Raw genomic sequence first — 25,371 nt, 5'->3', positions numbered from 1 at the left:
AGCCTAACGGCAACGGGAACTTTCACCCATGATCCGCCTACCACTGAGGATATTAATCATTAGCTCTGTGATCGGTGCAAGCCGGATGCGGAATTCGTATCGACCAGCCATTGCCGGGATTCGAGCCTGGTTCACCTCATTGGAAGGCGAACTCTCTAAAAGATTCTTATGTATTTTAACTGTCGTTTTACACAAATTTTACAAATTTTAACTGTCGTAATTCTTATGTATTTACTGTCGTTGAACAGCTGACCCAATTTTGAGTTTACGACTATTAATTTTCAACCTCGTAGCCTTGTCATTTTGAACCAATCCAGAAGACAAGGAAACTCCTGGATCAATATCAAGAGGTATGATTTGTTATGAGAACATGAAGGACCTAGTGACTCGACAGATTTAACGTGCATCAGTCACCATTTACTACACTGGGAGTGTTCGGCCGGCGGGGATCGAACCCCCGAACTCATGGACAAGGGCCCAGTGCCCTACCAACCAGGAAGAGATTCTTATAGTAGCTTTCAAGAAGATTAAAAACAAAGGAGTTCACCTGTTTGATCTTGGCGTACCACATTTCCACAGAAAAGATGTCGTCTGCATCGCTTATTGACCTGTCGTAAGGAGCCCCCAGCAGGTGGAACGACGAGAGAAGATGAGTCTTCAGTTTCATGTCATCTCGTATTTCTTCGGCCATTTTTCCCGACATTTGAGGGCCACCCGGTGACAGCTAATTAAATATCAGGTGTCAATAATATTCATACGCATTAAAAATCAGAGAAAAGGAAAACATTTATTATTATAGTCAGATGCGCTCGTAGTGCAATAATGGACGAAGAAATTACTGTTTCGGGTAAAAGGAGAATTATAGTTATCTGGCTGTAATGGAGTCCATGGCCATAGACGCACTATTAGATTCTGTGTAAAATCTTAATATTTAGGGGATACTATACAACTTTATTGTTTTTACGCGACTGAAACAGGTTTGCACTTGTTTACGTTCGTGTATCAATTGGCTAACATTGTTATGCAATACGTTAAAAATAGATACAAATAGGAATAGATATAAAAAATCTCCTGAATAAAAACCCATTACATGCATGTTTAAATATAAAAGCATCGCGTATTAAATCGTGCCAAACATGTCATTATTAAAACAGTGCGTCTAATAATTTGGTCTAATTATTATAACATACTAAAATAATATCCGATATAACAAATATTCTATATCATATATCATCTAATTTAACCAATTAATACACGAGCGTAAACAAGAGTAAACCGGTTTCGGTCGTCTAAAAACAAGAAAGTTCTGTCCACTGATATTAAACTTTGCGTGTACAAAACTTCGCTGATTTAAATCTTCAACGCAGAACTTAGCAGGCAGGGTTGCAGTTAAAAAGTTTTTTTTTCTTGAGGGGGAGGTTACTTTTCAGCGATTTCCGGGAACGGATTAAACACTCTCAGGGGTTGACAAACTTTTTGATCATCGACCCCTACTTAATTTTTCGAAATCTCCATCGACCCCCATAAAAGTAATTTTCTGTTAATTAAGATATAACTCTATTAGATACTGTGTTTGTACATTTATTTTATGATTTTGAACATTTATTAAAGTAATAGTACATAGTGTAACAATAGTTTTATGAAAAATATTTTAATGTTGAAATATAAATACCTTATTATTTATGAAATAATAAATAATTATAAGTAGAAATAATAAGTAAAGTAACTACGGATTTAGTGCTTCTTAATCAATGACATGGGTGTGTCTGGTATTTTTTTTTTTTTTTTTTTTTTTTTTTTTTTTTTTTTTTTGCAAGGTTCGTTATATTGGGCTCAAAATTGGTCAATTTTAATTTTAAATCCCCTCGAAACTCCATATTTAATTTATTTCTGTTCTTAGTTAAGATTGAATTTACGTGACTGAAACCGGTTTTAACCATATAGGAACTTTGAAATGCTATCATAAATGGCTGAGCTATTTCGCAAAGTCTTACATATTTTTGCATTATATTTATATTTGTCCAAAATTTGCTTATTGCTAAATTTTTAAAAAGCGTCTTTGCTTCAAATCCCCATAATAATTCAGCAAGCTCATCTTGCAGGTTGATGTCCACGTTTTCAATTTGAGCAGAAAATGGCACAATAATCCAATCAGGGATGTCAATGTTTTCCGAATCAACAAAACGCAGTTTAAAATCGTCGCTCAATTTTTGAAGATTACCTGTATATATTTCCAAGTCTTTTATTTTTAATTGTCACATATCTGAAAAACACTGATAATCCTTCGACCAATCGACCCTTCCGGTTCGGATCGACCCCCATTCTACCCCCTGGCTCAGATCGACCCCCGCTTATGTTAAATAGACCCCTTTGGCGACCTCTGCTCTAATGAACAAATTAATTTTAAATTATGAATTATTTTGATTCGCGTAAATCATAGGTTTCCATTACATAAAAAAATATTCTATCATTAAATAAATAAAAAAACTATAAAAACTTAGCAATTTAGTATTTTTACTTTTACTAGAATTAAATTAATTATGAATTGAAACCTTTAAAAAATTGACTCGTTGTTATTGACGAGTTTTTATTCCATTTTTTAAATTAAAATTATATAATATTAAAAACAATTATTTATTTTCATATTTTACTCGTTATTTTGAGACTCCTATTCTATTTAGACAAGGAGTTATTCTACTTACGAGCATACGAAATTAGTCTCTTACGAAATCAGAGCATCGAATGGGTAAGGTAAGCGAGTCGGCAGAATATTTGATGGTCCCATTCATACATTTTGATGGTTTATGTTGGTTTCAGTGCGATTCCTGATGGTCAAACATCATTTGATGGTCACCATCATCCAACATTTCACATCATGGTTTTTGATATGACAACAAACTTCCATCATTTCATGATGTAAAATGTTACTTTAATATGTTACTTTAATGTTCCTTTACTGTTACTTTAACGTTACTTTAATGTTCCGTTGATGGTTAACCATCAACGGAAGTTTTATTCTTCTGAAACCAACAATCTGTGATGATTAAACATTTTCCTGATGGTTTAATGAGAATTCTTGTTAATTCTCAAGAATATACCATCAAAACAATTAGATTTTTTTATGTTGGTCCATCATAAATCAGTCCCGTTTCCTACATTGAGTTCATGGTTGTTCACGATCTTTCCATCATTGATTTCGAAGATACTATGATGGAAATTCTTGATGGTCCACCATGCATTTCCCTGATGGTTTCATAATAATTATTGGTGGTTCAGCAGGGATATACCATCAAAGTAATTTTTATTTTATTTTGGCCTATCAAATATCAGTCCTACATTAGGGTGATGGTGGTTCATGATCGTTCAGACATTTAATTTCTAAGAAACTATGATGGGAACATTTGATGGTTCAACCTGAAAAAAATCAACAAAATAAGTTGCTATTCTTAAGTTGAACCATTATTGCAGCCTCATCGAAAGATGCGAGAGCCCCCTAGCGAATACGAATAAGACTCAATAACTTTTAAGAACAATTTGAATGTGAACGGTCACTTGATACAAGCGCTTGGCGCTTTTCTCCTTTCTTTTGTAACTCATCTATTTTTGTTGTTCATCTTTTATCGTTAGGTTTATGAAATTACACTAAAATGTTAATTAGCTTGGTCTTCATTCGTGCTTAGATATTTATTATTAAATATATTGTTTCTGCCAACCCGGAAATAGAATCTCAGGTTGACGTTTCAGCTTCGAATATTATTAAGAACAGCAAGGTAAGTGATACCTTGCCTTTATTTGATTGTTTGAAGTAGTACCGCCATCAGTATAGAACAACCATCATAAATCAGTACAAATTCCTACATATGATGATTTCCAAAGTCAAACTTTTTGACTGTCCCATCAAAATATTTTGATTGTTTACGTTGCTTTCAGTGAGATTAATGATGGCCAAACATCATTTGATGGTCACCATCATCCAAAATTTTACATTATGGTTCTTGATATGAAAAATGCTACTTTAGTACTGTGATGGTTAACCATCAAGAGAAATATGATTCTCATGGAACAACAAATCCATGACGATCTATGATGGTCCATGATGGCATAAAAGGAATTCTTTTTGGTTCTCAGGAATATAGAATCTAAATAATTGAGTTTTTTATAATGGACCATCATAAATTAGTCTGAATTCCGACATTGGGGTGATGTTTACTTGTGCTGGATACAACAGAAAGTATAATGGTTCATGATGGAATTATTGATCGTTACCATCACGATTTTGTTGGTTCATCAATGTAAAACCATCAAAAATTTTGACTTGGGTTTTAAAGAGTACGCGAGAAGACAATATTTTATCAACGAAATCTGATTATCTTTCCTTTTTTATTCACTTTTCAGATCTTTTAGAAACATATACGGATGGAAATTTTTAATGGTTCAACATGAAAAAACTCTCAAAACAAGTTGCTATTCTTTTGTTGAACATATCATAAATCAGTCCGAATTCCGACATTGGGGTGATGGTCACTTGTGTTGGTTACAGTCAAAAGTATAATGGTTCATGATGGAATTATTAATGGTTACCATCAAGATTATGTTGGTCTATCAATGGAAAACCATCAAAAATTGTGACATGGGAAGATGTAGTTGTTAGGCTTTAACTGAGAACTACGGAAAAGGAACTTTGCTGAAATAAAACAATATACAAACTTTGAGGGATCTGTTGGAAGCGGAGACTTCTATTGTGTAAGCGACAGGAATTCCAAGGAGAGCGAGTGCTGCCAATCTTTCATTCTGAGTGAGCAGGGAATCGTCATAGAATGTGTCCACCACTGGCCAGGTTCCAATCCCGAACCTCTTAAACAAATCTCTCAGAATTTCGTCTGGTTTCTTACCACCGTCCTGCAAACCAGCTGCATTAAAAAAAAAGAAATTAAATCTTCAATTTGATCAATAACTGTGAAAATTATACTTTCAGCATTTTTTTAAAATTGTTTGAATGGAAAATTCCGGGACTAATAATTCTCATGAGATATCTTCTTAAGTGTTACTATTCTTATAATGGTTCGTTCCCAGGTTCGTATCCCAGTCACGGCGTTATTTCATGTAATGACGAAATTAGGTTAGTTGAAGTTGACTAATTGAAGATTGTGATGAAAACAGGATCGCGAAATTGACAGATGAAAACTGGATCATAATTACAATAAAGCTTATATTTAGTATTTGTAGAGCTCGAGATACAAAATTATATTTTATTCATAATAAGACTTTCTAAGTTAAATAATAAATTTTGTATCATCATATTAATACAAGACAGGTCATGGGAGATATATGACTCCCATGAAATGCCTAATCAAAGGCAAAATTTAAAAGTGTTTGAATTGTTCCCAACAGAGTGTTAGGAGCATGGGAAGAGATCCATGGTTGGTGATTTATCGAAAAATAATACGGCCAAAAATGGGGCCAAATCCCCATAATCAATATTAAGTTGGAAAATAATTAGGAGAAAGTGAATCGCCAAAATGACCATGACAATTGACAAACCAATGACATGACCAAATGACAATTAGTATAACCACGTAACTGAAACATATTTGTGGTAAGAAATAAAGAGTTACAAATGGATTTTTGCTTTCAATTTAGTCGGGACAGTGATTTAATGAGTATTACATTAGTATTGAAATCAAGAGTTAGCCGTTACATTAATCGTTAAGAAAAGGATAAAATATTATATATTCGCTTATTATAAAATGTAATAAAAATTAAATAATTGATTTCATTTAATTAAAATTTGGTAAAGAATGATTAAAAATAAACATAAGCTTAAGAAATAAAGAAATTTTAAAAGCTAGGAAATATGTAATGCCTACTGTGGCATCACAGGTGAACAGGGTTCGAACCCCAACGGTGGCAGTTCACTACGAATTCCGCATCTGGCTCCATGAAGGCAAATTTCTCCCAATACTTGATTCAGAAATACCCTTGTCTTCTCGATTGGATTCAAAATTACGAGGTTACGCAGTTGAACATTAGTAGTTATAATCCCAAAAATTGGGTAGGCTGTTCAACGATAGTTATAACATAAAATAAAATATCATTGATTTTAAATTATTCAGTTTTTTAGAAACATGATGTTTAAGATGAATTTCGAACTGCTAGTACGAAGACATAGCCCTCGCGTGACATTGATTCTCGAGCTTTTCTGACGCAACAAATAAAAAATAGTTAGTTAAAGAACGTGCAATAAACACCCTTTTTCGAAATAGAGATGTGACTCTTTAAACATCACTGATGTTTAGCTTTAAACATTTGAACGAAAGAAAAAAACAGAATCGTCCTAAGTTTTATTATTGACAATTTCTATTGTTAAACCTATGAGAAAGTTTCCCTAATGAGTCAAATTGGCATCTTGTGACGTCGTTGAGCCTTCTTATGCAAAAAATAAACGAAATAATAACTAAATGTATATAAATAATAACTAAATAAATAATAACTTCTGAATATAAACGAAAATTGATTCTGAAGCATGCGATAGAGGTTTTCCCTTTTCTCAAACACACACAAAGCACATCTTGTAGAATCAGTTGAACTTCTTAATCCGGCGATCAACTTTCTTATGGGGAAACAAACTTTCAAAAGTATAGTCTGTCTACGGAAAGAACTCCTCTTGTCATTCGTCTGGAGCAGTGGCAGTAACTATGGTTACGAGGCTCAACTATTTCAAAGAGGGGTGATGGTGAATATTCAACAGGTTATGGCGTGAGAAAGGGAATCAGAGGAGAGAGAAGATCCCCTCTGAAATACGCCGTTTCTTGTTTCCATAGCAGCAGACGTATTCCGACTTTGTGGATAGGGGAGTTTTTTTTATAGACAAACTGTAGACAGTTGGAAGGCTCCGCCCTGTTCGAGGGGATTCGATCACAAATTTTTCGATCACAAAAATTAACATTAATAACACAATAAAAGAAAACAAATCGAAAATGCTTACGTACAGAATTCCACGCACCTCTCGTAAATGGATTTTGCTGAGGCTATTCGTTTATCCGTTGATGTTTCTAAAAGATCTGAAAAAGAAATTTAAAAAAAAAGACAATCAGCTTTCATTGATAAAATATTGTATTCTCGCGTACTCTTTAATACCCAAGTCAAAAATTCTTGATCGTTTTTCATTCATGGACTAACATTATCTTGATGGTAACCATCAATAATGCCATCATGAAATATTATAGTTTTGATGGTAACCAACACAAGAAACCTTCACCCTAATGCAGGAATTTGAACTGATTTATGATGGTCCGACGTAAGAATAGCAACTTGTTTTGATGTTCTATTCAAGCTGAATCATCACAGTTTCTCAGAAATCAAATATTGGAACTATCATGAACCCCCATTATCCCAATGTAGGAATTCGGACAGACTTTTAATGGTTCAACTTAAAAAAAACCTAATTGTTTTGATGGTATCTTCCTGAGAACCAGCAAGATTTCTCCTTAAACCACCGTGAAAATGTATAGTTGGAACCATCCTGGACCAGTACAGATCGTGAGTCCATGAGAATTAAACTCTCTTGATGGTTAACCATCATAGTATTAAAGTAGCATTTTCCATCGTGATGGAGTGATGGAAGTTTGATGGCACATCAAAAACCATGAACGCAGGATGGAAAATGTTGGATGATGGTGACCATCATGAATCGCACTGAAACCAACATAAACCATCAAAATGTTTTGATGGGACCATCAAGAATTTTGACTTGGGAAGTTTGTGTTTATAGAAGCTTTTCTTTACATAAAAATACTGAATGTAAGGTAAACACAGAAGAAAATCGATATTGAAAACGTCATCTAGGGGGAACACTGGTTCTGTGTCTCGAGTTCTAGTTTACTGGCTGAGGAATAAAGTTAAATATTTTTTTAATGATTTTAGCAGATTGTAATTTAGGGGTTAGAATCCTTTTGATGTCGTGATAACTTTGGAAGTTTTAGTGGTTTCTTTCACCGTGTAATGCAACTATGGGTTAGTTCCATCGAAAAATCCACCACGAGGGCCATTTTTTCCCAATTCTTGATCCAAAAGCTTCCTTTGTCTGCGGGATTGGATTCAAGTTACAAGGCTACGGAATCAAACATTGATATCAATAAACCTGAAAGTAATCCGGCTATTTAACGCCGGCGCTATAAAATAAAATAAAATATAAAAAAGATCTCTGGTAACTCCTCAGACTACTTTGATCAGCAAGAAGATCTTTAAAGGTTTGTGATTGTTAAGAAGACATTCAAAGATCAAATTTATTCAGAATATGAAAGAAGATTGGTGACATATGCAGAGATAACATGGTAAAGGAAATAAATAGTTAAAGTACGAATTGTCAATCTTACTCTTTAGAAAACTAAGCGTTCCTCTTGGTATTGTTGTTCCCAGAGATTTATTCATTTCGCCACAAGAGTATTCATAAAAATTTGAACAGGGATTCCAACTATCTTCCATTTTGGACAGAATTTGACTGGCTGAAAAAAAGATTTACAATTTATAAATTTTTTTTCAATGTGTCAGTAACATGAATGTGAAAATTAGCAACGAAGCTATTTTAACGAGAAATAATATAACATTTATGCTATTGCTCTGTTGCGAGTAAAAAATGTAAATAAAAATAAATCTTTTCCTAATCATATATGAGGAGATTTTCCTTTTTATTTCGCAAATCAATTAATACCCATATAAACGGAATATGAGTCATATAATCTCGAGCAAGTAAAAAGAAGCAGAACAAATAAATATGTAGCAAGTAAAAAATTTAAATAAAAATAATTTTTTTCTTAATCATATTTGAGATTTTTCTTTTCATTTCGCAGAGCAATTAATATTAATACCCATATAAATAGAATAAGAGCCATATAATATCGAATATAAACGGCACGATTAGCTCAATTCATAAGGACAGCACTTTTCATCATTACAGGAAAAATAATTAATAAAAAGAAAGATTTTGAATTTATTACCTGTTTGAATGCATTCCTTACTCAAGCACAAAGTGGGTCCTTCATCTTCTGTTCCTGTGAAGAAAAAATAAAAACTATTTCAGAATTGAAAATGCCTGCAATTCAAGATTGAAAAAGTTTGCAATTTCTTCCAATTATCTCCTTAGTAGCGTGCTGATATCATAAGTGGAATACACTTTGTCCAAATTGCATTTTTTGCTTATCCTATCTGATATTGAAAAAAATACTGAAAGTATCTTAGTCTATATAAAAATCTAATGATGGTGTCTCAGTTTTCCATTGTTGACTTAGCATTTCTATTGGACAGAAAATCACATGGTAGGATCTAGTTTTCCCACATTAATTTTCGTATTAGTTTGGTTGTCATCAGCAAAAAAGTTGATATAAGTCATAAAGGTGTTTTCCTATAAATATTTTTGCATCCCTAACTTAAAGGTGTTATTATACCTGTGTTATTATTACGTTTTTGATTTGTTTATTTTCTAAATGAAGAATTTAAGAGGATTGTTTTCATTATTATATTTGTTACAATAACGTAATTCTACGTTACATTTTAAGATAAAATTATTTAAATCGGTGTCTGATCTTATTAACCGTTTATTATTCTTTGGTGCAAATTACATTGATATACTAGGATGAATTATGGCTAAAGAGATTCGTTAAATGATTTAGAACTTAACTTTCAGTTTCATGCACAAAGTGATGAATGCAGAAACCTCTAATATACCACCTGAAATATACCTCTCTTTAATGATGAACCCTACAATCAGCGTGTTTCAAATTTGCTGTAACATCAATACAATTCATACTTTGAACCTATTTTTGAGCTTGTTAAGTCTCTTCTGAACATATCGTTCTATTCTCGACACGACAAAAAAATTGCATTTCTGAATAGTCAATCCAAGTTTAACAACTGAACAAGAAATTAAAGTTCTTTACTTTCTTAAACACTAGGCATAAGCTTACTGCCCAAGTCAAAGTTTTTCCACTGATGGACCAACATAATCTTGATGGTAATCATCAATAATTCCATCATGAGCCATTATATTTTTGATGGTGACCAACATAAGTAACCATCACCTCAATATAGGAATTCGGACTGATTTATGTTCGTCCAACATAAAAAAAACAAAAATACAAATTTTTTTGATGGTATATTCCTGAGAACCCGTAAGAAATCTCATTAAACCATCATGGAAATGTATTGTTGAAACCATCATGGATTGTTGATTCATGAGAGTTAAACTTCTCTTGATGGTTGACCATCAGAGTATTAAAGTAAAACTACAATGCAAAGTAAAATATGCCAACAAACGTTCATCATGGAATGATGGAAGTTTGTTGGCATATCAAAAACCATGAACACATAATGGAAAATGTTGGATGATGGTGACCATCATCCAATGATGTTGGACCATCATGAATTGAACTGAAACCAATATAAATCATTTACATTTTTTGATGGGACCATCATGAATTGCACTGAAACCAATATAAATCATTTACATTTTTTGATGGGACCATCATGAATTGCACTGAAACCAATATAAATCATTTACATTTTTTGATGGGACCATCATGGATTGCACTGAAACCAATATAAATCGTTTAAATTTTTTGATGGGGCCATCAAGAATTTTGACTTGGGTAGGCAAAGTCCCTGATTTTGGGTTTGGGGGTGGGGGCTGGGTATATTATAGACGTAACTCTTAAGGCATCTCCTTATATTTAGAACACAAAACGATAAAGTGATTTTAAAAATCTCAATTCGTACAACGTCCGATTTAACCGCTTCCCTTACCTAGTATTTTAGGGGAGGGGGAACGCGAAAGATCAAGATATTTTTTTTATTTCATTTATAAATACAAAGATGTAAAACAAAACATAATACGGAAGTTTTACATTGTACATTTCATTTCTTATGTGTAAAAAAACATTTATTTACCATCAGTTTACTATCCCGAGCTATTAAGTTAAATATTAGTCTTTGCATGATAGTTTTTAAAACAAGGGACAACACAAAGTGATTCTTTCCTAACGTCAGTGAAGTGATACATCGTTTTTTTTTACTCTTTCCTTCTAAGTAGATTCAACAACCATCGTTTATACAAACGCTCAAAACACGTGTGCAGTCCCACAATTCAACAGCGAAACTCCCAAACAAAACTTGGCAAATCTCCAATTACAGCAGATTATTATTTTTTGCTTCTGGCCTAGTAAAAACGTGATAAAACAAAACACAATGACAAATTCTGCCACGCCCGAATTCTCTCAGGATAATATATACCCGAGTTATTTTATTTTATTTTATATTTTATAACCGTCGTTGAAAACAGGACCCAATTTTCGGGTTTACGACTACGAATGTTCAACTCCGTAGCCATGTTATTTTGAACCCAATCCAGAAGACAAGGGAACTCCTGCATCGAGTATTGGGAAAAATTTGCCTTCGTGGAGGACTTTTTGATGGAGTTAACCCGCATTTGCGTTATACGAGAACCTCCCATGGTTAGCCTGACGGGAAGGGGACTCCTAACCAAGATCCGTCTTACCGCTGAGGATATTTCACGTCAGCACTGTGGTCGGTGCAAGCCGGATGCGGTAACACTGTATGAAGAACTGTGTTGAATTTTAATACTTTTTTTTTAAAAAAAGACTATTTAAAAAAAACTGTGCTGAGTGATTTAGGCAAATGAATAGCCTTAAATAACAAATTTAATTGCAGTGGCGTTCATAACATCCCCGCAACCCCTCTCTCCAGGGGAGCTCACGATGTTTGAAGTGCATGCCCCAGAAAAAAATAACATATGAATTATAAATAAAACATTTTTTTTCTTTTATAAAGGTGTTTCCTTACTTCATTTACAAATACTAATAACCCTTAACTAATCTTTAAATATAATTATTGCTTAGTTATAGATACTTCGTTATATTATCTCTTTTATTTTATAACCGTCGTTGAACAGTAGACCCATTTTTTTGGATTTACTACCACTAATGTTCAACTCCGTAGCCTTGAAATTTTGAACCCAATCCAGAAGACAAGGGAACTCCTGGATCAAGTATTGGGAGATTTTGCCTTCGTGGTGGACTTTTTTGATGGAAATAATCCCCATTTGCGTTACATGGAGAGGAAAACCACCTATGGTTAGCCTGATGGCAAGGGAACTATATATATAGTTCCCTTTATAGCACATTTCTTCCATAGTTCCCTTTATAGCACAACGTATAGCACATTTTCTTCAGAGAACAGTAACTAATCCTTAAATATAATTATTGCTTATAAGTTATAGATACTTCGTTATATTATATCGTTTATTTTATAACCGTCGTTGAACAGTAGACCCATTTTTTTGGATTTACTACCACTAATGTTCAACTCCGTAGCCTTGAAATTTTGAACCCAATCCAGAAGACAAGGGAACTCCTGGATCAAGTATTGGGAGATTTTGCCTTCGTGGTGGACTTTTTTGATGGAAATAATCCGCATTTGCGTTACGTGGTGAGGAAAACCACCTATGGTTAGCCTGATGGCAAGGGAACTATATATATAGTTCCCTTTATGGCACATTTCTTCCATAGTTCCCTTTATAGCACAACGTATAGCACATTTTCTTCAGAGAACAGTTGCAGAACCGAGAACAGATTTCTTAAGCACCCGTGTTTCAGTTCACCGACGACATGACGCTTCAACTTAAAAGGAAAATAAATGCGGATGGTTGCAGCTGAATATTATTCTTTAAGATTCAACGTTCAACCGATTTGTTGTGAAAATAAGAATTGTTATTTTATTAATGCAAATATCTTAAGAATATTTCAATTTGTGGCCGTTAACGAACAGTCGTCTGCCTGAAACAATGAACGCCCACACATCTACTTGAGAAAAAGTCGACCTTCAAGATCAACGTACGACCATCCTAATAAAACTTAATTGAAAGTATAATAGAACGTCTGATGTGAGCCCCACGTGAATGAAATTCCATTTTCTTTTGGCTGAAACTCAAATGAATGGAAGAATCACAGCACATTTAATAACAATGGTTAACGCTGAAGTGATACGAAGGGAAAGCAAATGAAATAATTGCGTGCTCTTTTTTCTTAATGGAACAACTTTGTTTTTCGATAATTCCAATTACTAGGTGCGTAACCATATTTTTCAACAAAAAAATAAGCACCTTTTAAGTACTTTTTAACACTGTAGAGATTGAAATACCTGTATTGCCCAAAAGCAGTCAAAATGACTGCATTGTAAAAGAATAACTGATGTATAGAAATTTGTTTAAAATTAATTTTTAATATTTTTATATTATTTTCAGTTATATAACAAGCTATTGGTAAATATTAACAATAAAAAAAACTATTTGTTGTACCAAAAGTCACAAAATTCTAAGAAATTGTGTCACCATTGCTTTTCTAATTGAAATTAAAAAGCAGGCAATCTTCCTTAGGCAATCTAGTGTAAAGCACTTAAGAATATTTTTAATCACTCTAAAAAAAATCATAATTAGGATCTATGCAGTAATTAAAATTATTTTTTTTCTGTAGTTTAAAGTTCTTAATTTATAAACATAAAATCAATGAAATTAAAAAACGTTTTCAAAAACTTTACATAATCATGATAAAATAACTGGTTTCTGATAAATATTGCAGTGAAAATCGTGAATTTTTTAATGTCAATCGTGAATTTTGTAATGGCAATCGTGAGTCTCATCATTAATAATTGTCTTAAGAAATAATATAAATCGTTCGAACAAAATAAATTTATTACTTGTTGAACAAATTTGAAATTAAATGTATTTGTTCCCAACGGACTGAAGTAAGAATAGGAGATCCTAAATTGGCGACTTATCAAAATATAACATAGCCAACCCCGTATAACAAAACTGAGGGAATTATAATAACCCTGTAACTGAAACATATTTGAGGTAAGAAATTAATAATAAAGAGTTATAAATATATTCTTTTGTTTTCGATTAATCACGGCAGAGAATTAATGAGTCTACAATAGTATTGAGATAAAAAGTTAGCCGTTACATTGATCGATAAGAAAAGAATAAAATAAATAAAAAAAATTTAAATTTTTTTTTTATTTTAGTTACTTTTTATTAAATAATTACAATTTTTCCTCGTTAAAAAAAATATTTTATGAAAGATTGAAAATTTGAATAAGATATAAAGGGAGAATGAACTAATAGTAGGAATTGAAAAAAATTAAAAGCAAATATGAAAGCATTCCTTTTTTTTTTACTTAGAAAGCTCAGTACATCATTTGAAATAAAATAAAAATATTTGAGAGAATTACGAAAGTTATTCTGAAGTTGGCCAGTAACTAACTTACTAAACTACTAAAAAGTATTATTAATATGTGCGAAATAATCGGAAAAGGATTCAACGTAGTCAGAAAACAGCTATTGAACCCAAGTCAAAACTTTTGATGATTTTCCATTGATGAAGCAACATAATTTTGATGGTAACAATCAATAATTCAATCATGAACTTTTATATTTTTGATAGTAACCAACATAAGTAACCATCTCTCCAATGTAGGAATTCGGATCGATGTATGATGTTCCATAAGAATAGCAACTGATCTTGACGGCTTGTTAATGTTGAACCATCAGAAATTTCCATTATAATTTCTTAGAAATCAAATGTTGGAACGATCATGAACCACAATGTAGCAATTTGGATTGATTTTTGATGGGCTAACTTAGAAAAAAAAGTTCTTTTGATGGTATATTCCAGCTAAACTAACAATCATTCCGATTAAAACATCATGTAAATGTATAGTTTTAACCATCATAGATTGTTGGTCCATGAGAATCAAACTTTTCTTGATGGTTAACCATCAGAGTTTTAAAGTAGCATTTTCCATCTAGAATGATGGAAGTTTGCTGTCATATCAAAATCCATGAATGCATGATGGATAATGGTGACCACCAAATGAAGTCGGACCATCATAAATCGCACTGAAACCAACGTAAACCATCAAAATGTTTTGATGAGACCATCAAGAATTTTAACTTGGAAATCGATGCTTCGAATTTTGAGACAATGATGAACTCTTTGGGAACTTATACTTTACGGGCTGCACCATATTTAGGAATTTCCAACTATTAATAAAGTATATTTAGTTTCTAACCAATTGAATTAAATTGGTTAAAAATGGAATCAAATTGAATGTAAGTATTAATGGCTCAAGGTAAAGGACCTTATGAGCCAAACTGTCTGAAAAATTAATAAACAGAGTTAAGGGATACTGTCATATCGGTATTTTTGGAAAAACAATTTTCACCATTTGTCAGAAATTAAATGAAATCATTAAAAAATCAAACGCGTTAAGCAGAGAGCTATTGTGAAAGTTAATAACAGTAAAATGATGGTAGCATTAAAAAATAATAATAATTACGTATCATTAACTGGTGAAAGCTACGACGAAAAGAAAAGACAATATAAATACATTCTAAGAAAATATTAATTAAGGATAGCATCTCTTTCTTTTGTTGTTGACTTTATGGATAATTAACTGAAATTTCTTTCTTTTGCAGAAAAGAAAAAAAAAACATTAAATGGCCTCTTTTTCAGTTCGTACTATTAGTTTACACTCTTCCTATATCTTGTTCAAATATTCAATCGTTAATAAAATACTTTTACTTCATCCACTCAAATTCAAACACATTTTTTTAAACTTATAGTGGATAACACTCGATGTTAATGCAGTTTTTTTCAAATATTAATTCATTCATTAAATTCAATTTGTTAATTTTAGATAAGACTTAGAATTAAATTTAGAGAAATTTTTTTATTTATTTAATAAAAAGTAACTAAAATAATTTTTTTCTTTGTTGTTCTAAATGGGAATTGACTTTATTATTTTTTATTTTATTTATATTACTTGTTCTTTCCTCTCAATTTGAGACTCTTTCATGTGGGAACCCATGAATTGAGCGAATTTTGTCTTTAGTTTTTGAGAGATGTTAGTCGGATGTGGAGTTATTTAGGAGGGTGAATTTGGGTGAGTTTCCCATCAGCCCAAAAAAAAGAGCTCTTTATTAACAATAGCTTACTTGACCCTTTTTTCTCATTCTATTGATTTCCTCTGAATCATACTTCTTATTTCCCAATGCCTCCTCTTTCCATCTCATCATTTTAGAAGGGGTGCATTCCTATGAAAAAATCCCCTTTTTTCCCCCATGAGATAGTTTTAAAAACCTATTTCGGGAACGTTTCACATATATTGTATTCGATGAATCTGAATTTCTTAAGGAGGAAATAAATGAGGCAACAATTATTTGAATCATACTGAGTTTGATCAAAATTAATAGAACTCGAGGCTAAAAAGAAAAAGTCCACTTATCATTACATATGTTTAATGCGAAAACAAAGATTTAGACATTACGGAAATAATGTGATATGAACAAGGAAAAAAGAAAAAAGTAATCTAAAACAAAATAAAAATTCAATTCCTACTTAGGTCAACAGAGAAATTTTTTTTCATTTTAGTTACTTTTTATAAAATAATTACAAATTTTCTCCCATATGGAAACTAATATTAAATAATTAAATTTAATGAATGAATTAATATTTGAAAAAACTGTATAAACATCCAGTGTCCTCCATTATAAGTTTAAAAAAGTACCTTGTTATTTTTTATTTAATTTATTTTTTAAACTCCATATTAAATAAAATACTCCAAAATTAAATTTAAAAAAAAAAATTAAATTAAAAAAATTGAATTTCCTTGCGCCCAGCTAACCGAAAAGTACCAACAAATATTCACATTACTTTATTCAAGGAACTATAAATTCAAATCGTTTGACATTATAAATGGTATTGTTTCTACTACTAGTCTAAATGATAGAGTATAGACAACCAACTTCTTTTATTTTTTGTATATACTTACACGCAATTTTAAATTATAATTTCAGTTTAAATTATAAGTTTAAATTAAAATTTCATACTTCTTTTGAAATTAAAAAAAAAACGCGCTTATAGTTTAAACAGCTATTCTATATTGCAAATATTATTTATATATATTGTTTATTCACAACCTAATATATAGATATCAGAAGTCTGAGTAAATACCAAATTGATTCTAATACTTTATATTTTATTTTATTTTATAATCGTCGTTGAACAGCCGACCCAATTTTGGGTTTACGACTGCTAATGATTAACTTCGTAGCCTTGTAATTTTGAACCAATCCAGAAGACACGGAAACTCCTGGATCAGTACCCCAGAGGTACAATTTGTTACGGGAACATGGAGGAATTTGTGACCCGACAGATTTAACGTGCGTCAGCCATCATTTACTACACGGGGAGTCTTCTGTCAGCAGTGATCGAATCCACGACCTCTTGGACATAGGCCCTGTACCTTACCAACCAGGTTATCCCGTCCCTTAAGTTGATTCTAATAATAATAATTGGCACTTTTACACCAGAGTAAGTTTTCTTGCTTTAAGCAATTTAAAAGGGAAAAAGTAGAGCATAACTTTTCTTCAAAATGAAATCAGACAAATTCTGAACTTAAAATCAAAGAAAGAAATATTTTGAAAGGTAAACTTTTTGCAACTAAACTGTATATAGGAGATCAATATAATTTATATTTTTAAATCTATTTTGTTTTTTATGGATTTAGTAAAACTGGACAACAATAATATTACTAGATAGCGAAAAAAAAAACAATCAAATTATTTGTTAATAATAAATCTATAAATTTTTGTAATATCGCGCGATTTATTTCTGAATTTCATCAATACATTTCTTCAAATTTGCATTCCATTTCATGTTTATAGTTCGATGGAACAGAAAACAACATGAAGAGCTTTTTTGTAGCGTTGTCTTTGTAATGCTAACCATGCCAACATAACGTAAATATATGCAGCATCTAAAATAAGCGCGAGCATGCGCAGTTACTTCAAATCTTACGCACGCGAGATGATGTAAAAGTGCCCTATTGGAATTTTGAGAGAGCATTCCAAAATCTTACCTCCAAATGATATTCCTAAGACAATAAGGAGAATAACAGTAAGAAGTAATAGGAAAGAGAAAGATATCAGTGTTTTCTCCAGGGGAGTTCTTTCTTGCAACCAACGACTGCAGCTCAACTTTTTGTTCCTAAAAAAAGAACGTTCGTCACATTTTTGAGAACTTTGTTTAAAAGGAATTTTTGCGTGCTTTTTCAAAAAAATATATATATTTTCTAACTATTAAGTAAATTTTAATAATATCATGTTAATGCTAACAGTTGATTTATCAATTAAAAATTGATTCATCAATCAATTGATTCATACAATTAATTCATCAGTTACATTAATTTTTAAAAAAAAATGCTTTAATTTTAAATCATGATAGTTAATTTCAATAATATCATGTTAATGCTAACAATTTATTCATCAATTACAAATTGATTCATCCGTTACACGAAATTTTTTCCAAAAAAATATTTCAATTTTAAATCATGAAAATTAATTTAAAAAATGTGTTAATGCTAGCAACTGATTCATCAATTACGAATTGATTCATCAAACAATTAATTCATCAATTACGTTTAAAAAAATTGGGAAAAAAATGTTTAATTTTAAATTATGAAACTTATTTTCAATAATATCATGTTAATGCTAACAATGCATTCACCAATTTACAAATTGATTCATCAAACAATTGATTTATCGAACAATTGATTCATCAATTACACAAAAAAAATTTCAAATATTTTAATTTTAAATCATGAAAGTTAAGGTCAATAATACCAACAATGCTAACAATTGATTCATCAATTACAATTGACGGCAGATGTTTAAACATGCAGCTTGGACAATTTTTCTACAATTTATTAAACGTGTCTAGTCAATGGTTTAAATTTTTTTTCATCATAAATTGTTATTTGATGGGAGGAAGGAGTTTAACTCAGTAAAGCTTGTATCATGCGTTTATAATTCAGTATGACAATATTTAAAGACAAAATTACTTTACAAAAATTTTACCTGAATAAAGATTTATTATTTACTGATTATACTTTAAAAAGTAATAAAAAAACCCAGCAAAATGTTAAAATCGATTTTCGGAACTTCATTAAAATGCACTAACAATTTTCTAATTGAAAAATACATAGAATTTAAAATACAAAAAAATTAATAAGCTTTTTCTTGAAATAAACCATCATAATTTTCGAAATGTTGCAATGAATGAAATCAATAAATAAAATCTTGTATGATTCACATTTAAAGCGATTGTGTTTGGTAGATAAATTCTTTTTATTGAAAACTTTTGATAATCAATTGTTTTAAAAGAAAAATGGCACATTACAAGAAAAACTTCAAATATATTTAAAGAGGTTAAAAAAATATTAATTGCCCACAAGGAAATTTTGTAAAGAAAATTTTACATTGAAAATTTCAGATCTCTATATAATTTCCGAACATTTGATCATCAATTCATTAAAAAAATTAACAACTAATTAAAAAAAAAAAAATTATAAAGTCAATTCTTACTTAGAGCAGCAAAGAAGTTTGTTTATTTTAGTTACTTTTTATTAAATAATTACAACTTTTTCTCCCATATAAAAGTAAGATAAATTCATTAAATTTAATGAATGAATTTATATTTGACAAAACTGTATTAACAACAAGTGTCATCCACTAAAAGTTTAAAAAATAAGTATTTTAACTTGAGTGTATGAATGAAAAGTATTTTATTAACGATTGAAAATTTGAGCGAGACATAGGGAGAGTGTGATATAATAGTAGGAATTGAATAATAGATGATTGACTTTAATTAAAAGACAACAGAACATATTAATTCCATAATGGATTACTTCCGTTTTTGACTCACACAATTCTCCTAACTTCCTTTTTTTTATTTATGTTTTTTTAGGGTTATTGTGTTCCGCGGCCTCGGAAAATCAGAGGTTTATGCAATATTTTATTTGGTATTGATAACTAAAAGTTGTAAACGTACTGCTTTATTTTTATTGAACACATATTTTCCTTCTATTTATTGCTTCAAAGCACAATCTTTATTGAAACAAATTATTAAACAGTGCAAACGATCAAAATAGTCAAACCAAGTTTTACAAGATTTTAATAGGAAGAACAAAATAAAAGATTTACATACACCTCAGAAAATCAGAGGTTTATGCAATATTTTATTTCTGTATGGGTAACTAAAAGTTCTTAACGTATTGCTTTGTTTTTATTGAACACTTTTTTCCTTCAATGTATCGCTGCAAAGCACAATCTTCAATGAAACAAACGATTAAAGTGTGCAAACGATTAAAGCTTTACAAGATTTTAATAGGAAGAACAAAATAAAAGATTTACATACACCTCAGAAAATCAGAGGTTTATGCAATATTCTATTTCTCTATGGGTAACTAAAAGTTCTTAACGTACTGCTTTGTTTTTATTGAAAAATTTTTCTTCTTCTATTTATTGCTGCAAAGCACAATCTTAATCACTTATTTTAAGAAAAGTGTAAGCAAAAAAATTACATATTTTGTTACTGTTTTAAGAATATAAAAGAAAGATAAAAACAAACCACTCATTAAACGTACTGGTTAATAAGAATCAATTATTCATTTTTATTATTTTCTTTTCAGATTCAGGAAATCGTTAATTTTTTGACAGCTAACGTGCTAAAATATTATACATAAAATTACTAAAATTATATATTTTACTGTCAAAATGTTCTTTGTTTTCAGGAAAGGGAAAATAGATGGATAGTGGGAGAGCCAATTATTTATAAATATAGCCTATTAAAACTAAATTTTATTAGTTGAATGATTATTGATTATAAAAAGTATTTTAATTACTCAATCATAAGATTATACGGAATAAAGCTACATAATAGAATTACTTTATATTATAAAAAACCAGTTTTAAGCCATTGACTTTAACTATAATTATTCTCACTTTGAGAAAGTTACTTTCCATTTTAATAAAAACAAAACAAAAAAGCTGAAAGCACAAAATATATTAAATAGTAGAACAGTTGAAGATCAGATCAGAAGATTAGTTGAAAATTAGTAATCGTAGAGTAGTAGAAGAGTTTAACAGATGGATTAAAATACTTCTGTATTCAAAATTGAACAGAAAAGATACCATTAAATAAGAGGATAGATAAATATATAACATTTATTAATTCTACGATCATGACAACCAAAACTTCTTTGTTAGGGATGTTGACAATAACATAGTCGCTATGGTAAATGTCCGAAATATAGACTAGGTCAAGTTAAGTGAAAAAGTCTTATAAACTTTAATATTTTCAGATACGAAGTTAGAAACTGTCGAAATCGCTTATAAATTACTCTCTGTTAAAATATAAACATTAGAAATAAAATAGAAGAAAAGAATGTTGGTAATAAAAAATTATTTGTTTAACTAGTCCAATGGATCGATCTATGATGGAGATTTCATTGAAAGAAATTCGAATGAAATTTTAAAAAAAATGACGAAGCCGTATTCCGAAAAAGACGAATGATACAGAGAAAGAGAAGAACTCACCTCATCTTTTAACTTCCTCGTTAATAATGAAGATGATCAGAAGAAGAAGAGTTTTCCTCAGAAGATGAGAGGGGGAGTGTGGAGAGGGTTATTTTAAGCAGACGACTCTCCTAAACGTTCCGATGTTGTGATAGGCCGATAGCCAACATCGGTCATCTTCAAGTAGACATCCAGCCACACAGGTGACAAACTGAAACGCACACAGGAGTAATTTTTTTCAAGACTGATTATCCGTCGAGACTTACCAGACTATTAGACGCACTGTAAGATTCCACGTAAAATCTTAATTATCAGGTGGTACTATACAGCTTTGCGTTAGTGTATCAATGAGTTAAATTAGACGATACAATATTAATTCGACGTTTGGATAAATTAGACGTATTATATTGTAATAATTAGATCAAACTATCAGACGCACTGTAGTTCCTTAATAATTACATGTTTTGCACAAGTTTATAGGCAATACTGTTATATTTAAACATACATGTAATGGGTGTTTATTCAAGAGATTTTTCATATACATCCAATTTGTATTTATTTTTAACCTATTGCATTACAATGGTAACCCATTGATAAGCGAACGTAAACACGTGAAAACAGGTTTCAGTAACTTAAAAACAATAAAGCTGTATAGTATACCCTGATAATGAAGATTTTACATAGAAACTTACAGTGTGTCTAATAAGTTGGCCAAGGAGCGTATATTATGAGTTCTGTCGAACGCTTCCATAACGAGAACGTAAGAACCTACTCGTTAAATCAAGGCGCTCGTGCCATACGCATCAAGCAAAATTATCAAAAATTAAGGCTTAAAATAAACATAGAAAACTGCTTAAAAATAGATTATTTTTATTTAATTTTTCATTAATAATAATTTATATTTCCGCTCCTGACTCGCACCGACCACAGTGCTGACGTAAAAGATCCTCAGTGGTAGACGGGTCATGCGTTAGAGTTCCTTTGCCGTCAAGCTAACCATGGGAGGTTTCCGTGGTTTTCGTCTCTATGTAACGCAAAAGTCGATTAGTGCCAAAAAATCATCCGAGAAGGCAAATTTCTCCCAGTGCTTGATCCAGGAGTTCCGTTGTCTTCTGGATTGGGTTCAAAATTGCAAGGCTACGGGGTTGAATATAAGTAGTCGTAAACCAACTCCCCCCCCCCCAAAAAAAAAAAAATTATAAATAAAAAAATTGGGTCTGTGTTCAACGACGGTTATTAAAAAATATATATATAAGAACCACAATTCTTAGATTGCGACTACCACCCCCAGTTTCAAGACTCAAAAATCCAAATATGCAAAAAGATATGTTTATTCAGAAAAAAATACGTTTTTGTATTTGATTTTGATTTATGGTGGCTCAGGTGAAAGAGTGTCCGCCTTTAAATGAGGTGTCCCGGGTTCGAATTCCAGTAATGGCTGGTCGATTCAAATTTCGCACCCAGATCGCACCGACCACAGTGCTGACGTAAAATATTGTCAATGGTAGACGGATCATGGAGTCTCCTTGCGGTCAGGCTAACCATGAAAAGTTTTCGTGGTCCTCTGCTAATTTCTCAATATTTTTAAATTTCTTAAATGAAACTTCTACAAAATTCAGATATGGACGGAAAAGTCTTGAACAGTTGTCAAGAAACTACTTCTTTTAAAAATCCATGGTTTAAATATATTTGCTAAAATATTCTGTTATCAATCAAGTTTAATGTTTAAAAAAAAACACTAGGCTTAAAATGTTAGTGGATGAATTAGTAAACATATCTTTTCATGTCCTATAATTTTAAACAAAGCAAATCATTACTGTTATCATATTGAAGGTATACATGAAATAACATTTAATTACTACATAAATTTTTAATTTGATATTTTAAATAACTTATTTCAAAAACAAACAACGTTGATTCAGCTAGGCTTTTTGAAGAGAGATTATTTAATAGTTTCGAATTCGTATATCTAATAGTTTCGATTATCTAATAGTTTTCAGATTCATGATCTGTAACAATAGTTTAAATGGTAGAAATAAATAATTGATCAGAAAAAAAAATCACTCACCTTTTTAACGCTTACATTATTTCGTTACTCGGCATCAAATTCTAAAAATTTAAGTTTTACATCATAGGAATTTACTGTTCGAAACATTTTCTTTAAAAGAAAAGAAAAAAAAATGCAATTCCAAAAAAAAAAAAATCCGATTGTGTTTCCTTGATACAGATATATTTTACGTGACCAAAATAGAAAACTGTTGAATCAAAATATCATGCTCTATTGCAAATGGTGACGTAATAATAAAATGTCGTTTTTTTTCTTCAATTCTAAGCATACCCAGAAAGCATGTAACCTCACGGCAACCCTGTGTCAGAATTTTATTTTTACTGTCACGAAAATGTTTGTTGTTGTTGTTCATTTACGTCGCACTAGAGCTGCACAATGGGCTATTGGCGACGGTCTGGGAAACATCCCTGAGGATGATCCGAATACATGCCATCACAATTTGGATCCTCTGCGGAGGGGATTGCACCCCCGCTTCGGTAGCCCGACGACCTGCACGCGAAGTCGAGCACTTTACGGTAGCACAGTTTAACGAGGACCCATACCGCACACCCTCGGTCCCCACGCAGACTGATCCAAGTGGTCACTCACCCACACACTGACCGCAGCCAGTGATGCTTGACTTCGGTGATCTGCTGGGAACCGTGTCTTAACGATCAGTCCACTGCGGGACCGCAAACCGCATGAACAACTGTTTTAGGTTTACATTAAAAGGTTTTTGTTCAGTGAAAATAAACTTTATTTTGCTATCTGGGATAATTATGCTTTTCCCGTAAAACAGAATCGCATGGAAATCTTATTCGGATGCAAAGCTGTAAACACTGTTTTTTTTTAAAAAAAAATACCATTTAAATTAGTGATCAGATGATGTTTAAAAAATAGGACCAAGTAGAACTAGGTTTTTTAGCTGTTCACAAGTCGACTGTTTGGAGCAGGTCCATTGACTCTGCTTTTTGGGCAACATCTACTCTTATTTATTTCTTCACATGCATGTCTCATGGTTTCCAGTAGATCACTGAAGACAAGCATCACTGGTTGTGGTCAGTGATCGGGTGGGTGATCACTTTGATTAGCATGTGGAGGAACCAAGGGTGAACGGTATCGGTCCTCGTTAAACTGTTCTACCGTAAGGTGCTCCACTTCACGCGCAGGTCGTCGGGTTACCAAAGCAGGGGAGCCATCCCCTCTGAAGAGGATCAAAATTGCTATGGCATGCCTTTGGATCATCCTCAGGGATGTTTTCCAGACCGTCGTTAATAGCCCATTATACAGCTGTAGTGCGACGTAAATAAAGTACCTACCTACCGAGTCATAGTGTAAGAAAAAATAAGCCTAATGTGATAAGAACGAGACAATTATATTTTCAGGGAAATTCGAACCTCCTACCTCCACGTTTTAAAGCACTTGGCGGAAGAGCAATACACAGATATGTTTCCTAGACCAAAGCCAATAGCACAGCGTTCAGTTATAGGGTCACGTAAATAAACGTTCTTTTTTAATAAAATATAAGAGGATAAATGTGAATATTTATTTATTTAAGGAAACAATATGCATTTGTTGCTCAACTATGCGTTCAATAATAATATGCATTCACTGCAACAATATGCATTCATTGCTTGTGTGCTCAATTAAGGCTTATAAACCTTTGACAAATATAGAAGGACAGATAGCACAATACAGAGAAAGATAGCATGAAGATACATCCAGGATAACAGTGGGATTCGAACCTGCTACCTCCACGCTTTAAAAGCGAGAAGCACAGATTCTTTTCAGCAACTCAACGCAACTCAACTCAATTTACATGAAATACAATAAAGCTGGC

At 31.7% G+C, this 25,371-nt stretch overlaps 1 protein-coding gene across 3 annotated transcripts in view; it reads right to left on the bottom strand.

Moving 5' to 3' along the window:
* LOC107443949 (neprilysin-1) overlaps positions 1-23,713 on the bottom strand; it is a 62,546-nt gene extending 38,833 nt beyond the window's left edge. Inside the window, exons 1-7 of one of the 3 annotated variants that reach the window (XM_087158691.1) lie at positions 23,553-23,713; positions 17,989-18,116; positions 8,997-9,050; positions 8,376-8,504; positions 6,990-7,061; positions 4,708-4,910; positions 548-724 (exon numbers count right to left, since the gene is read on the bottom strand). In XM_087158691.1, the coding sequence (XP_087014817.1) occupies positions 548-724; positions 4,708-4,910; positions 6,990-7,061; positions 8,376-8,484 (561 nt within the window). In that variant the 5' untranslated portion in view covers positions 8,485-8,504; positions 8,997-9,050; positions 17,989-18,116; positions 23,553-23,713. Of the gene's footprint in view, positions 1-547; positions 725-4,707; positions 4,911-6,989; positions 7,062-8,375; positions 8,505-8,996; positions 9,051-17,988; positions 18,117-21,505; positions 21,646-23,552 lie in introns of those variants that run through there. The other 2 variants (XM_087158690.1, XM_087158692.1) reach the window with 2 other exon arrangements.
* Positions 23,714-25,371: the final 1,658 nt, after the last annotated feature.

The sequence above is a fragment of the Parasteatoda tepidariorum genome, chromosome 3 (assembly GCF_982258835.1).
Source record: "Parasteatoda tepidariorum strain Cologne lab strain chromosome 3, Ptep-v5.0, whole genome shotgun sequence".
In the NCBI taxonomy this organism is placed as follows: Eukaryota; Metazoa; Arthropoda; class Arachnida; order Araneae; family Theridiidae; genus Parasteatoda; species Parasteatoda tepidariorum.
Note: the sequence above shows the minus strand (reverse complement) of the source record. Positions and strands in the feature narration are given on the sequence as shown.